We start from the raw sequence: 14,657 nt of genomic DNA, 5'->3' as shown, positions 1-14,657 counted from the left end.
GGGGGGGTTTAAGGAATTAAAAAAAAAAAAAAAAATTTTTAAAAAAAATTGCCCTTTTTGGTTGGGGAATAAAACCCCCCCCCCCTTCCTTCCCCCCCCCCCCCCCTGAGCAGAAGCTTCATTGGGGAGATGTGGCGAAGAGTAAAGAATCTGCAAAAAGGCTCAAACGCTCGCCCAGATCCTTCTATTAAGGTCGTGGGATGGACCAATCCGCCTTGAATTTTGTCAAGGGACCGAAGGATCCCACGAGCACCTCCCCCGCAACAGAATGCCCAAATACCTCAGTCCCCAAGACATCTGCGATAATTTACTCGGTCTCACTGAGATTAACCTTAAGACCGACGCGCACCTTCGTCACCTTTCTTCGTGCCCGTCGTCGTCTTCGCAATCACAGCTCTGCTCTCTCTCAACCTCAATGATCTCGCAGCCTTGCGCCGCTGCCCTCCTCTCGCCATGCTCCTCCCCACGCTCATGCTCATCGTCAAGCTCACCCCCACCCTCACCCCCACCCTCACCATCTTCCTCACCCTCACCCTCCACCTCAACCCCTTCCATCCTTCAAACCAATCTCCAGCAGACTCTTCTAACGGCGGCATCATTCCCACTTTAATCCTTCAAAACAATCTACCCGATCACCGAATCCCTTAATCCCAATAATCGCTCTAATCGCCCTACTCCCACTCTCACCGAATCCCTTAAACCCACTTTCATCTTAATCCCTCACCCTACCTAATACCGCCTGAATACTGCTCTCACCTGAATCCTTTCCACTCTTGCTCATTCCCCTCCGCGTTCAGGGCAAGCGGCAACTCGCCACAAATTTCCAGTACTTGACTCACTCACGGTCTTCTTTGCTCCTTGATTCGCGTTGGACGCCTCTGGGAACGAAGAATTTCCTCGTAAACGTCTTCGAAGCTCAGCTTTCAAGGCGAGCGTGACTGGCATCATCCCCTCCTCCCACCCTTCTTACTGGAAGACCCCTGCTCTCTTCCCGGATGATGTCTTCGTCCTCACAGCTCTCCATCACTCCCTCGGTCACCCCGCCTTCATCTCCGGAGATCGACTTCAACCCACCACCAATCCTAATCCGCTCTGCCGAAGTACGCGCCGCATTTTTGTCGCTGCACTCAGACTCCGACGTCCCCCTCTACGACTCCGAAGATGACGGGACGCACCCTATCCCCGAGTCCCACCTGTCGCACCGTGCTCCGCAGCCCGCACAGGAGGGCAGCGCGGTCTCCACCCGCACCCGCAGCTCCAGTTTGGCCTCCCCTCCGAGCAAATCGCCGGCGCCAGTAGGCCAGTCGTCTCCGCCTTTCGTGACGTGCCCCCCACTGCGTCCTGCAGGGATCCACCCACCTCTACTCTCCGTGGCCAAACCCCTCAAGAACTACCGCAAGATCTTGGGCGCGCAACGACGCCTCCTCGCCGTAGTCTTCGTCTCGCCTGTTTGGCTTCTGTCAGTCAAAGTCTTCCTCAATAAACGAAACGTTACCTCTCATACGATTTACAGCGAGTTATGCCCATCAACATAAAAGGGGGCCAAGCAAATTCGATGAGTTGATGTCGCAGGATTAGCGTACAGTCTTGAAATCCCCTCAACTCTTCATTGAGAATTGCTAACAGGCATGCGTACGCGTTCTCAATTTTTTAGTAGTGCTCTTTCTTCTTTCTTTTCGCAAGCTCCTGTGCCATGGCTTGGGATAACATAGATGCCTGCTGGTGCGGTGCGTGTTGAAGGTGCGGGATGATGTCTGGCATTGACTACGAGTTAGTTGGGGTTTACAATAAGTTAGTTGAGGACAAGGCGGCATGAGTTGCTCAGGGTGGAAAATACACCGATGGCGTTACTGTTCTCGAACTCATCGACATGCTTTTGATGTCTTTTCGCAATTCAGACGGCTCTCTACATGGAAACAATCATATAACAAAACAATGCAACTGCAACTACATGACCGTGCCATATCAGTGATTTAGTTTACTGTAGTCTCCAATTGACACAAGACAGCCTCAGACCCATCCTCTCGCCTTTGGACAATTCCTCCCTCCCTTGAAAACATTTAGAATGTTCCTCCTGCGCGAAAAGCAGTCCCCAAGTCTGCCATTCACAGGAACCGACTCATGATTTCTTGCCAATCCTCTACCCTCCCTGTATCAAGTGTGCTCCCGTCTCCACCTCCCAAACCCGCACGCTCTTGTCCCACGATCCCGATACCACACGTCTTCCGTCCCCACTTATCGCAACGCTAGCCACGACATGCGTGTGTCCAGCGAACGGGCCCCCGACTTGTGCTCCTGTCTCCACGTCCCAAACCCGCACGCTCTTGTCCCACGATCCAGATACTACACGTTTTCCGTCCCCACTTATCGCAACGCTAGCCACGAAATGCGTGTGTCCAACTAACGGGCCCCCGACTTGTGCTCCCGTCTCCACGTCCCAAACCCGCACGCTCTTGTCCCACGATCCAGATACCACACGTCTTCCGTCCCAACTAATCGCAACGGTAGCTACGAGATGCGTGTGACCAACTAACGGGCCCCCGACTTGTGCTCTCGTCTCCACGTCCAAAACCCGCACGCTCTTGTCCAACGATCCAGATACCACACGTCTTCCGTCCCCACTAATCGCAACGCTTATCACACCACACGTGTATCCAACTAATGCCTCCCCGACTTGTGCTCCAGTCTCCACGTCCCACACCCGCACGTCCCTGTCTACGGATCTAGATACCACACGTCGTCCGTCACAACTCATCGCAACGCAACTCACTCCCGACCTATGACCGCAGAAAATTCTCAGTACTTTCCTCTCCGATGTACTCCACAGCCTTAACGTCCCGTCTTCGTATCCGACAATCACAAACCTCTTCCTCACACAGAAAGTTGCGCAGGTGGCTGTCGTCACGCTCGGTCTTTCTCCAGTCACTTTGGATGTTACACTTCCAATGCACATCCGAAAATATGCCCCCATACGCCCACCCCTTCTGTCCCTGCGTACTTCAATGTCCCCTGGCCCCTGGATCTCCGGTTCGAACTCGCCTCCTAATCGAACTAGCTTCGTCTTCTTCTCAGCAGATTGCGTGAAAACTGTTACTTTCGCCCCGTACCGCTCCACCTGACATCCATACACTTCACCCCTGGAATCCATGCCGACTTGACTGTCTCCGCAATAGTCAGATGGGAGGATAATCTGGTCTACCAACCTTGCATCGGCTGGTGCCACACACCCACTCATAACAGACTCTCGTTTCATATGTGTGGGTGGGGGGGTAGCGAGAGGTAGATGAGAGATGATGCCTAGATTTTACCGCGATTATATAGAGTCAAGGGAGTAGGGAGATCAACGGGACTAACTGGGATTAGCCTTTATCGTGGGATTAGCCTTTATCATGGGATTAGCCTTTATCGTGGGATTAGCCTTTATCGTGGGATTAGCTTTTATCGTGGGATTAGCCTTTATCGTGGGACTAGCTATTTTCACGTATGATACTCGTCAGAGCTGCTGCCGAATAGGGTGCGCCGATGTGTCCCTAAATCTATGAAAGTGGCCATACAAGTCCAGATCCTCATACTGTACCCATATTCGGTGATGCGCTCCCGTAACCTCCAATTTTCAAGAAATATCCGTTCTAGTCAACCAAATGCCATGCAACTTGCAGTCATTTTCATCGCGTCCAGGGCCTAACGCGATGGTGTAAATTTATATTATTAGGCTGATGCAGCATATATAATTTGGCTATGTCGAGAGGTGCATGGAATTTGCTTCTTTGTATCTTGATTGATCTATAAGGAATGATTGTATATGTCGAGAGGTGCATTGAATTTGCAGCTTTTAAAATTCTGCCACGATTTTGACGTTACTCATCTCGAAATAAAGAACAGTTCATTTTTGCGGATTCAACGTTCACTAAATTTATAATCCTGAATCCCTCAAAACCTGGCTGGGAATATCACAAGATCAATTTATGCTGATTTGTTCACGATTAAACATGATCTTTGCTACTGATTTGTTTCTTACTAGATTCATTGGTCTATAAAGATACATACATGTTTGGTCGAATTCCATTCATTACCGTTAGCTTTATCGTGAGATGCACTGAAGTTGCTTCGTCACTAATGGATTGACCTTTACAGATAAATCTATTTTTAGTACGATGCAGCGCGTAAACGTTAAATGTATCGAGAGGGGCACTGTAGTTGCAAGAGGTCTGTAAGTTTTTGTAGTTCGTAGGACAACTATTGCTAAACGTCTTCGTGATTGTGAACTTTGTGATTGAGGGTCTCTCACGATGCGTACATTTGAAATACGTCACATCCTGTCATATTTGACAACTATGCTATTGATAGTGGTACAGTTCGGAGAGTTATTTTAAAGTGGGAATGAGTCTATTTTTAATAACGAATGTAATCTGATTACAGTTTTTTGATGTCTCTACATAGTGCAGATTTTTATAACGATTTTTGTACCCGAATATGAGAATTCTGACATCCCCCTGAAATCCTTTGTTTGGATGCACACCCGTACCTTTCGAAGGGTAGCTTATACCAAAATGAATCTATGTTTTAGTTTTATATTTGTCGTCAGACGAGATGGTTCATGCAGTGAACGTCAATTGGCCCTACTAAGCGTGGCTATGGCGGCTTATGATAGCTGATATGTTTTCTCTGTACGTACTCTGCATTTTAATTATATTTTAAAACGTGGACCTCCCGCGACAGGTTTCTAACTGTCGTAATTTATAGGCTGAAGAGAAATGCAAAAGGTGATTACTACAGTATTAGCGCGTAGCGGTTTCCGAAACGGTGGCTGTATTGCTAAACGGAATTAAAATAGAATGCATGACTACAGTATACTGTACTGGGGAATGGGTACAGAGCTGCAGTTGTGGGCTGAAAGACGGTGTGCGTCCCCCTCTCCCCTTGGCGGATAAGGTCGACGTGGTTCATGTACGATTCCTCGACCACGGAGGAGAGGGACGTCGAGTTTACACATGCATCCATCCCGTTCGCGACGACAATCAAAGAGCCACAGAGGGCGAGTGAAATGGAGAGACTGCGTGAAAAGTGCATGAAGCCCATTGCGGCGTCTCTTGCTTCGCGGCAAATCGCTGGGTTTCTAAACTTGCAAAAACAAGCTCTGCAGAGCGAAAGGTTGGAAGGCAAAGCGTGAACGAGGTGGCTTCTCTATAGAACTCAGAAGGAAGTCGCAATCGGCATCAAAATACTTTTTGTGCTACTTCATTTCATGAAAGATGAACAGCTGCAGTGCCCGAGAGGCGACTGAATACTCGAGGCTTATCATTTGGAAAGATGGCGCGGCTCTCTCCCTCGTTTCTGTGCTCACGCCCGGCTTTCTCTCGTCACCCCTAAACCGTTTGCGTTGACTCTCTGCATTTCCAGGAAATAATATTGTAATGCCCTCCTCCTCACGTCCCTCCGGGTCCTCTCACCAAACATTCGCAACGGATGACTCTCTCCCGTAGTCAAACCCGTAAGCCTGCGCCTGCACCACCTGCGCAAGGTCGTCGGCATTGCACTCCTTCTCATTGCAGCACATGCAGCACATCTCGTTAGCGACCGCCCTCTAAACCGGGCTCTCCCCGCCGACCACGCATGTACTCGAACAGCAATACAGCCTCGGGTCCTCCGCCTGCACGAGCCTGCTCACGTTGCGAAACCCGGCACTACAGTTGCGCGCGCCCCCCGCCACGCCCTCCTTCCCCCTCCCCCCGTAAAACTCGCTGTACGCGTGCAGCGACGCGTTGCGCCCCACCACGTCCTGCATGTCCTCCGCCCGAACCCCCGTGCTGTTCCACGTCACCCACCATGCCTTCCCGCACGAGTTCACCGACGCCATCCGCCTGACCAGCTCCGGGAAGAAGTGCTCGCTGCTCCTGACCATCTCCCAGACGTCCGTGATCGCCGGGAACCCAGCCACCATGGCCGACCGTGGCCCGGTCCCCATCTTCTTCGGCGCCACGTGCGCACGCGTCATGTACCCCTCGACGTAGGACGCCGGCACCCGCACGCGGTCCCCGTCCATCCGCTTGCACCGCGCCGCCACGTATGACATCCGCACATGCTGCCGCAGGATCCCCGCCGCCGCCTCAGTCTTCCCACCGATCAGATAGATCTGATGACAGATTCCCACCACGTACGCCGAGAGCGTCGTCGCTGGTAGCCATAAACCGTTGGCGTCCATCTTTTCCTCAAACTCTTCGCACATGCGCGCTTGGTCCCGGTCGTAGCGCATTGTCTCGTCGGAGGGGAAGTCCGACCCCGCCCAGCCTTCTTGCGTGATGTTTCCGACTCTCGACAGTGTCACGCCTCATGCCTCAGCCACGCCCTTGCGCTGCAGCTCCCGCAGCACGGGGAGGTCTTCGCGCCGCTCCAGCGAGCAGAAGAGCCTCTCCGCCGGGGGGAGGAGCAAATCCTTGGCCACGATCTCCGCCAGTTGTTTTGACAGGTACCCATTGTCTTGTGTGAACACGCTGTTGCGGCAGGTTTCGTCGATCTCGGACTGGAACTCCCACGCACGCACACTCCGGGGCTGCCACGGCTTTCAGAGCTAGGTCGTAGAAAAACTTAACCATTTCCATCGGAATCCCCCCGCGCCGTAAAGTAGATGTATGCTGTAAAAATTGGCGACATACAATTGAAATCTGCAACATTTATTGATGTTTTTAATATTATTATAAAGGTGACCGACGCCGTCGCTGGTGTCCGACGCCTCTCCCACGAAAACGCAAAATTCGCGCCCCACCCCGTGACGCCCGCTGTGCCGTGAGCCTATGACTCGCGCTCGTGCTGTCAACACGTGCGCGTCACACCGCACGACTCCGCGTCCACAGCCGGCCCCTCCCAGCGCTGTAGAGCCGCGCCCTTCCTCGCGGCCGCTGCGCCCCCCCACCTCCCCCCCCTTGATCCCAATTGACTCTGATCCCTCTCCCTGCCGTTTCAGCCATAACAGCTCTTTGCCGGAGCACCATCACCGGCCGAAAAAAACAAAGCCCTAAAACAGGGTGCAAACTTTTTGCGTGCCCAATCAGACCCTCACAAAGGATACGCGGCCTTTCCTGCAAAACAAAGGTTAACGTTCAGAGCAGCACAGGGAAGAATGACGAAAGGGGAAGGCCTTGCCCTTTTCAAAGATTGAGACATCACACATCACACGAATGATTTACCCATGACCTCGGGGGGCGAATTTTTTTATTGAGGATGGCTGTCGCGGAGAGTGCTCCACAGCATCTTAAGCCGCAACTTTCCCGCTACAAATAAAATTAGCACTCAGATCACTCCAGCAAATCTTTACTTGTACAGAACACATCTTGCGGTTAGCATTGCGTCATATTCTACTTACAGTAAGTTCGGAAAACCAGATGACTACCTACACATGCCGACTTCCCCTTCAATAACGTCGCAGCTTTCAATTCCAGTTGAAAACGGTTCCTTCCTACGATAATAAAACTTGATAGAGTTGTCCCCGAGCTTCTCTGGCCACTTGATCAACTGACTAGAAAACTCTGATTCTGCACTCTTGAGTTTTGAGCAAAGCACCGCCGGCGGTTCACTTGCCACACGCCCACGCGGCGTGGCACGTATGCCCGATTCATAATACTGATCCATGGATATGAATAAATTTATTACAGAAACAAATCAAATCACATCCCGCAGCGCCTGTGCCGCGCGCTGCACACGGACCGCTTGCGAGAGAGAAATATTCGGCAGGGAGAGCGCGCGCCCAGGCGCTCCCATCCGCGAGATGTGTGTGCGTTGGCGTGCAGCCTGACCCCTTCCTACCATTCCCCAAGTTTGCTCCTCCGTCCCACGATGTCACCTCCCTCTGTCCTGTCGAAACGAATAAAAAACAAAAACCTCCATCCTCACCCATTCCGCCCTGCCTTCGTATCTCCCTGGTACCCATCCCCCGCCCCCACCACCCAAACGTGATCCTCCGCCAGCGCCCCACCTTCCCCACACCCGACCCTCGCGCCCGCACCTCCGTTTACCTTGCCCCCCTAATCCCCCCTCCTTGCTTCTCCCCTCGCTGCAGTTCCCCGCCTCTCTTTCTTAGCATGTCTACCCATCATATCAGTTTTACCCGCTTTTCTGCTAACATCCCCTCATTATGTATCTTCACTCGCCCGCAAAACCTTGTCCGTTCTCGACGCCTTGCCGCCGCCGCAGAGATGACCGTCTAGCATTAACCCGCCGCTGACGGCGTGCTCATCGGAGGTGGGGAAGGTGCGCTCAGCAACATCTGGGACGACGGCTTCTGCCTCACACCCGACGCTCGGCGTGATACACGTCAGGGATGCTTTCAGGTCGCCGTCGGTTTTTGGCGATCACTGATGAACAGTTAATCCCCGACGCCATTGAACAGCTTTTACACCCGCTCTTTTAGCTTCGCTTCTATGGCTAAATCACCTTGTGCACAAGCGTGGATGCAGATGCTTGCTTTGTTATTGAAATGCCAGATCGCCTCGAATTATACGACGGTCGCATGCAAATACGATTCACGAGGGATGGGGACACAGTTTTTTTTTGGTTGAGCTTGTTGTTGCTGTTGCATGGTCCGGCGAGTTGCTTATACACACGCGGACGGAGTTTCGTGAGAAAAAGGCGCGAGCGAGCGAGCCGTGACAGGTGGTGATGGATTCATTTACTATTCGCATCTTGCGATGTAGGAAAGCAATCTACGGCAAACATGTTTTTCTTCGACCTCTGGCAGAAAACAGTTGATGTGAAGGGGTTGCACAGTTGTACTCAAGGTGCTCCTCTCACGCTTCGTAGTTTTGCAAGACTTTTTCGAATCGAATGACCACATATGGATCATGGAAAGACGGGACGGGGCGGGGCGGGGCGGGTCGGGGACAAGACGGGACGAGACGCGTCACTGCCATTCCGACTTACCCCAAAAAGCTTCCCGTGACGTGTCCTTCGTCATGACCGGCACGGCGGCCGAGGCCATCACTCAAGTCTAAGACTTTGTTCAGCTCCATCGCTGATTGCTCAAACTCACTGCGATCAATGCCTACGTACGTTGTCATAAGTTGTTCAACAGACGTGTTCATTATTTTGCCGAGAAGGGCCAGAAACGAGTCCTCGTCAAGGTCGGTGAAGAGTCGTTTGTCTTTGTACGCGGCCATCATCAAAGTGCCGTAACTCGACCGTAATGACATCATCGTGATATGCTTCAGTTCCGGAAAATTATACTTCATGAAATTTTTAAGCACGCGAGTCACCTGGGACGTCGTGAGGAAATCCCCATTCTCGGTGTGCATCAACAATGGCTTCGATAAATCCTCTGATTCGTCCACCTGGGTCCTCCTCACAATGATGTGTCTCGTCACCTGCTGGTGAAATGCAACATATTTGAAGGCTGATTTGCTCACAAGGACATTAGGAAAGTCCAACGTTCTTTTCGTCTTTTCTGTCGTCGTTCTCATTTCGAAAAAATGAATCCGCCCAGCCTGATCTTGCATGTCCGTCAGCTCGTTCTCATCTGGGCACTGCAAGGTGGTGTAAACCTGTGGACGTTGGCCTGCCGCCGCAAAAATGAGCATCAGTAGTAAGTTCATCGACCACTTTCTGACGATCTCTTTCGAGTCCAGTTTGGCCACGGCCTGTTCGATGCCCTCGGAGTGCTTCGCACTTTCATAAAAAGCAATTAACCCGTCGAGCTCCAGCTTCACGATTTTGAAGCATCGACGGAAATCGTCTTCTAAAAATACGGTCCCCTCCAATACACGCTCATCTAACTGTTTGCGATGATTGGCGCGTGACCTTCCGAGACTTTTCTGGGTATTGTAAACCTTTTGTAGTTTGATTCGGGATCGCTCTGCTTCCGCGTACAGGTGCTGGTCCTTGTCAGAATAGAAAGTTTTGGCGTACTCCGAAATTTTTCGGAGATGAAGTGCCTTGGTCATCACCGTGGTACATTCTCCTTTCGCGTCGTAATAATTCAGAAATATATCCAACACCTCGCGGTCACAAACAGCTCTGTAAAGGGATCCAGGATTGCAGCTTTTTTTGACCTCAGTGAATCCTAGGACAATGTGCAGGCGGAGAAACTGCCCCGCAACGGTCACCAATTGCAAAAAGCTACTGTGGCTCCCCCCGTTCCTGACCTTGCGGTCATATTCCGTAACGTAGATCTCTTGCACGTCCCCGTTATTAAACTGGCTAATCGGGAGGGCTGCGTATGCTGGTTTGCCTTTTACCGCTCGCGTTTCGTCTTCGAGGGTCGCCTCCTGTGAGGTGAAAAAATCGGGGTGGCTGCCCTGCAGTGAGCGCAGATCTTGATACCACGTCTCACGAATGGCGTCCTCTCCTCTTTCAGAGAACGCAAGAGATGTCTTGCGCTTCCTACCGGGGGTCATCTTTCGGCTCGCGAGCTTCGGGCATTTGCGAATCGAGGCATTCCGCGCCCTGGCCATAGCTTGCAACTTCTCCGATATTCTCGCGATCTCTACAGATTTTATCTCGAAATTGATTTCATCGTTTCCACACTCTGATTCATCATTGGCGTCGTTGTCGCCATCTCCAACATTTGCATCTTCGATTTCCCATTCCGGGGTAACCCTCACGTCGTTCGAAATTATTCCCACACCTTCGCCTCTGCCTTCTGTTCCTTCCTCCACGTCCTGTTCCTGTTCGAACATGCCGTCAGATATCCTGTCTGTAGGCGTGAATCGCGCAGAAAAGTCCATCCTCTTCTTGGTCCGTTGTACCAACCACAGGACAAACAAAGCACAAGCTGGAAAACGGAAATTGAGGACGAACTCTCGGGTTGGTTTGGCCTCTCTCTCTCTCTCTCTCTCACACACACACACACACACACACACACGCTGTGTCTCTTCCTCTCACTCACAACGGAAACTTCGTGCCGATCTCTCTAAATAAATACATTCCCGCTCGCGCCAAACGAAGGCGCGCAAACGTAAGGGCAAGTCGTTGGCCCCTCCCTTTTTTCCCGCGTATTGCAGAAACTTTCTGCAGAGACCCACGCACCATCGGTACGAAGAATATAGATCACATGCTGAGGTGAGGGACGCACGTGCTTCCTCCTGGCCGGAAAGGGGGCGGGAGTGGAAGGGTAGGGGGCAAGAGTGCGGTGCGGTGGGGGGATCAGTGGTATACACCAGTACAAAAGCACCTTTCGGTACATCCGTGGGGATCCAAGGCTGCAGCACTGTTGTTTCGTATATTCACGGACAGGAAGGGTACTGTACAACATTCTTTCATGGTGATCTGGAAGATATATGAAAAAGTATACCCTTGTCCAAATTCACTTGTGTAGCTGGATGCATCCAGATAGGGCGTGGATGCAAGTGCGGATGAGAACGAAGAAGACGGGCACGTAGCGCTACATTGAACGCAATTTTGATGAGCAAACAGAGGACCGGGAGTGATCGTTGCTACTCTTCTACGAGGTGATGGACTTCGTCCTTCGCCTACTTCAGTTTCGAATCCACCGCCGCAATCGTTTCTCCTCCTTGCCTAAGTGAACCCCCGACGACTCCAGCTCCATCTCTGTAATCGATGGACGCCATAAATGCGGCAAAACAAAAAAAGCGTATATAGTGTCGACATTGAGCAAAAGCCTTCCCTGTGATAGCGTGACGTCTATTTCACTGGTCTCCTATGGGATAAATTCATCAACCTCATCATCCAGCTCACATAATATTGCCTGAGGAGCCACCTCTGTGTCATGCATTGATGTTTCAACCGTCCCGTTTTTTCCTTGCCTATCGCCAAAGCATCGTTCCGAAGGCGGAGATTAATCCCCTTAAAATACAGAGGAGAGGAGAAAGGAGGGGAGGGGAGGGGAGGGGAGGGGAGGGGAGGAGAGGAGAGGATACTTTTTTTTGAACATGGGAAACATTCTTCATCTTCTGCCTAAATGCATATTCGTGATCCAACACACTCTTGGTCCGGAGAGCATAGCATCTGTCAACCGTCAGCCTTACTCGAACTTGCACTCAAACGACATCACCAGAACGCAGTGAAGGGGCTCTTCTCCGCTGAAGCTTTGAGCGGGATATCCGAGGCGACGAGTGAAATCGAGCTTGATTCTTCGCAATTTGGCTCTTGACAGGAAGAAAACTAGTATCAGGTCTGCCGGCTTGAGTACGAGACAAGACGAGCAAAAAGGACAGTGCTGCCAGGACGACGAGGGTCCGCATTGTCACCGGTCCTGGAGGATACTCCAATAATCGAATAAATGCATCCTAAGCCCACTTGCGGAGGCTGACTTGATCACAACTCGGCATTGCATTTTGGCTCGTTCCCATGCGCGAGCGCGTCGCGCATGGGCTCGAGATGCGCCACGATCTTGCAGATGGTGGGACTTGCGGAGGCTGACTTGATCACAACTCGGCATTGCATTTTGGCTCGTTCCCATGCGCGAGCGCGTCGCGCATGGGCTCGAGATGCGCCACGGTCTTGCAAATGGTGGGTGGGGATGGGCGCAGGTGATGCAACGGGGTCGACGTCGGGAAGGGGAGCATAGCGACAGTCAGTTAGGAGGGGGGGAGGGGAGGGGAGGGGAGGGGAGGGGAGGTGAGGGGAGAGGAGAGGGGAAGAGAAGAGAGGGCGGCGGATCAAAGTCCCTGCCGCTTTCCTTTTTTAAAAAAAGTACAGCAGGGTCAGATGAGAGAGAGAAATTGATCCGAAGACCTGCATGGCTGTTGTCCAAAAACAAAAGGGTTCAACGGATTGCCTGTCCATAGCCTGCCGCTGCTGCTGCCTGACCTCCGCCGTCCTAAAACCGCTGCCGCCGCCGCCGTCCGTCCGTCTACTCATCCTTCGACGCGTCCGTCCGCCGCCTCTCCGTTGCGCGTTCATCCTCTCCATGCGCGCCGCCCCCAGTAAACCATCCTGACTCTTGGCTACGTGCCGCAGATGTAGGCGTCCGTGGCATCAGCAACATGAACATTTATGTCCTGGTAATGTACTATGGGAGTTTGCCTTTCATGTTTTAGCAGTGAACCAGGTATTTCTGACTGGTAACAATTCCTTTTCGACTACTTTCATCCTGTGTAGACAAACAGTTTGCGTCTTCAAGGCAAAAGCGATCCTGAATGACCAACCCTTCATTTCATGGACTGCAAACAGAGGACCGGGAGTGATCGTTGCTACTCTTCTACGAGGTGATGAACTTCGTCCTTCGCCTACTTCAGTTTCGAATCCACCGCCGCAATCGTTTCTCCTCCTCGCCTAAGTGAACCCCCGACGACTCCAGCTCCATCTCTGTAATCGATGGACGCCATAAATGCGGCAAAACAAAAAAAGCGTATATAGTGTCGACATTGAGCAAAAGCCTTCCCTGTGATAGCGTGACGTCTATTTCACTGGTCTCCTATGGGATAAATTCATCAACCTCATCATCCAGCTCACATAATATTGCCTGAGGAGCCACCTCTGTGTCATGCATTGATGTTTCAACCGTCCCGTTTTTTTCCTTGCCTATCGCCAAAGCATCGCTCCGAAGGCGGAGATTAATCCCCTTAAAATACAGAGGAGAGGAGGGGAGGGGAGGGGAGGTGAGGGGAGAGGAGAGGAGAGGGGAAGAGAAGAGAGGGCGGCGAATCAAAGTCCCTGCCGCTTTCCTTTTTTAAAAAAAGTACAGCAGGGTTAGATGAGAGAGAGAAATTGATCCGAAGACCTGCATGGCTGTTGTCCAAAAACAAAAGGGTTCAACGGATTGCCTGTCCATAGCCTGCCGCTGCTGCTGCCTGACCTCCGCCGTCCTAAACCGCTGCCGCCGCCGCCGTCCGTCCGTCTACTCATCCTTCGACGCGTCCGTCCGCCGCCTCTCTGTTGCGCGTTCATCCTCTCCATGCGCGCCGCCCCCACTAAACCATCCTGACTCTTGGCTACGTGCCGCAGATGTAGGCGTCCGTGGCATCAGCAACATGAACATTTATGTCCTGGTAATGTACTATGGGAGTTTGCCTTTCATGTTTTAGCAGTGAACCAGGTATTTCTGACTGGTAACAATTCCTTTTCGACTACTTTCATCCTGTGTAGACAAACAGTTTGCGTCTTCAAGGCAAAAGCGATCCTGAATGACCAACCCTTCATTTCATGGACTGCAAACAGAGGACCGGGAGTGATCGTTGCTACTCTTCTACGAGGTGATGGACTTCGTCCTTCGCCTACTTCAGTTTCGAATCCACCGCCGCAATCGTTTCTCCTCCTTGCCTAAGTGAACCCCCGACGACTCCAGCTCCATCTCTGTAATCGATGGACGCCATAAATGCGGCAAAACAAAAAAAGCGTATATAGTGTCGACATTGAGCAAAAGCCTTCCCTGTGATAGCGTGACGTCTATTTCACTGGTCTCCTATGGGATAAATTCATCAACCTCATCATCCAGCTCACATAATATTGCCTGAGGAGCCACCTCTGTGTCATGCATTGATGTTTCAACCGTCCCGTTTTTTTCCTTGCCTATCGCCAAAGCATCGTTCCGAAGGCGGAGATTAATCCCCTTAAAATACAGAGGAGAGGAGAAAGGAGGGGAGGGGAGGGAAGGGGAGGGGAGGGGAGGAGAGGAGAGGATACTTTTTTTTGAACATGGGAAACATTCTTCATCTTCTGCCTAAATGCATATTCGTGATCCAACACACTCTTGTCCCTTTCCAGCACAC

At 51.7% G+C, this 14,657-nt stretch overlaps 1 protein-coding gene; it reads right to left on the bottom strand.

Moving 5' to 3' along the window:
• Positions 1 to 5,225: 5,225 nt before the first annotated feature.
• On the bottom strand, positions 5,226 to 5,457 carry CHC_T00000740001 (hypothetical protein). XM_005710680.1 is given in 2 exon segments: positions 5,226 to 5,340; positions 5,341 to 5,457. The coding sequence occupies 1 exon segment, from the start codon at positions 5,455 to 5,457 to the stop codon at positions 5,341 to 5,343; it is 117 nt and encodes a 38-aa protein (XP_005710737.1). The 3' UTR covers positions 5,226 to 5,340.
• Positions 5,458 to 14,657: the final 9,200 nt, after the last annotated feature.

This window comes from Chondrus crispus, genomic scaffold (genome assembly GCF_000350225.1).
Source record: "Chondrus crispus Stackhouse genomic scaffold, scaffold_610, whole genome shotgun sequence".
Taxonomy (NCBI): domain Eukaryota; phylum Rhodophyta; class Florideophyceae; order Gigartinales; family Gigartinaceae; genus Chondrus; species Chondrus crispus.
Note: the sequence above shows the minus strand (reverse complement) of the source record. Positions and strands in the feature narration are given on the sequence as shown.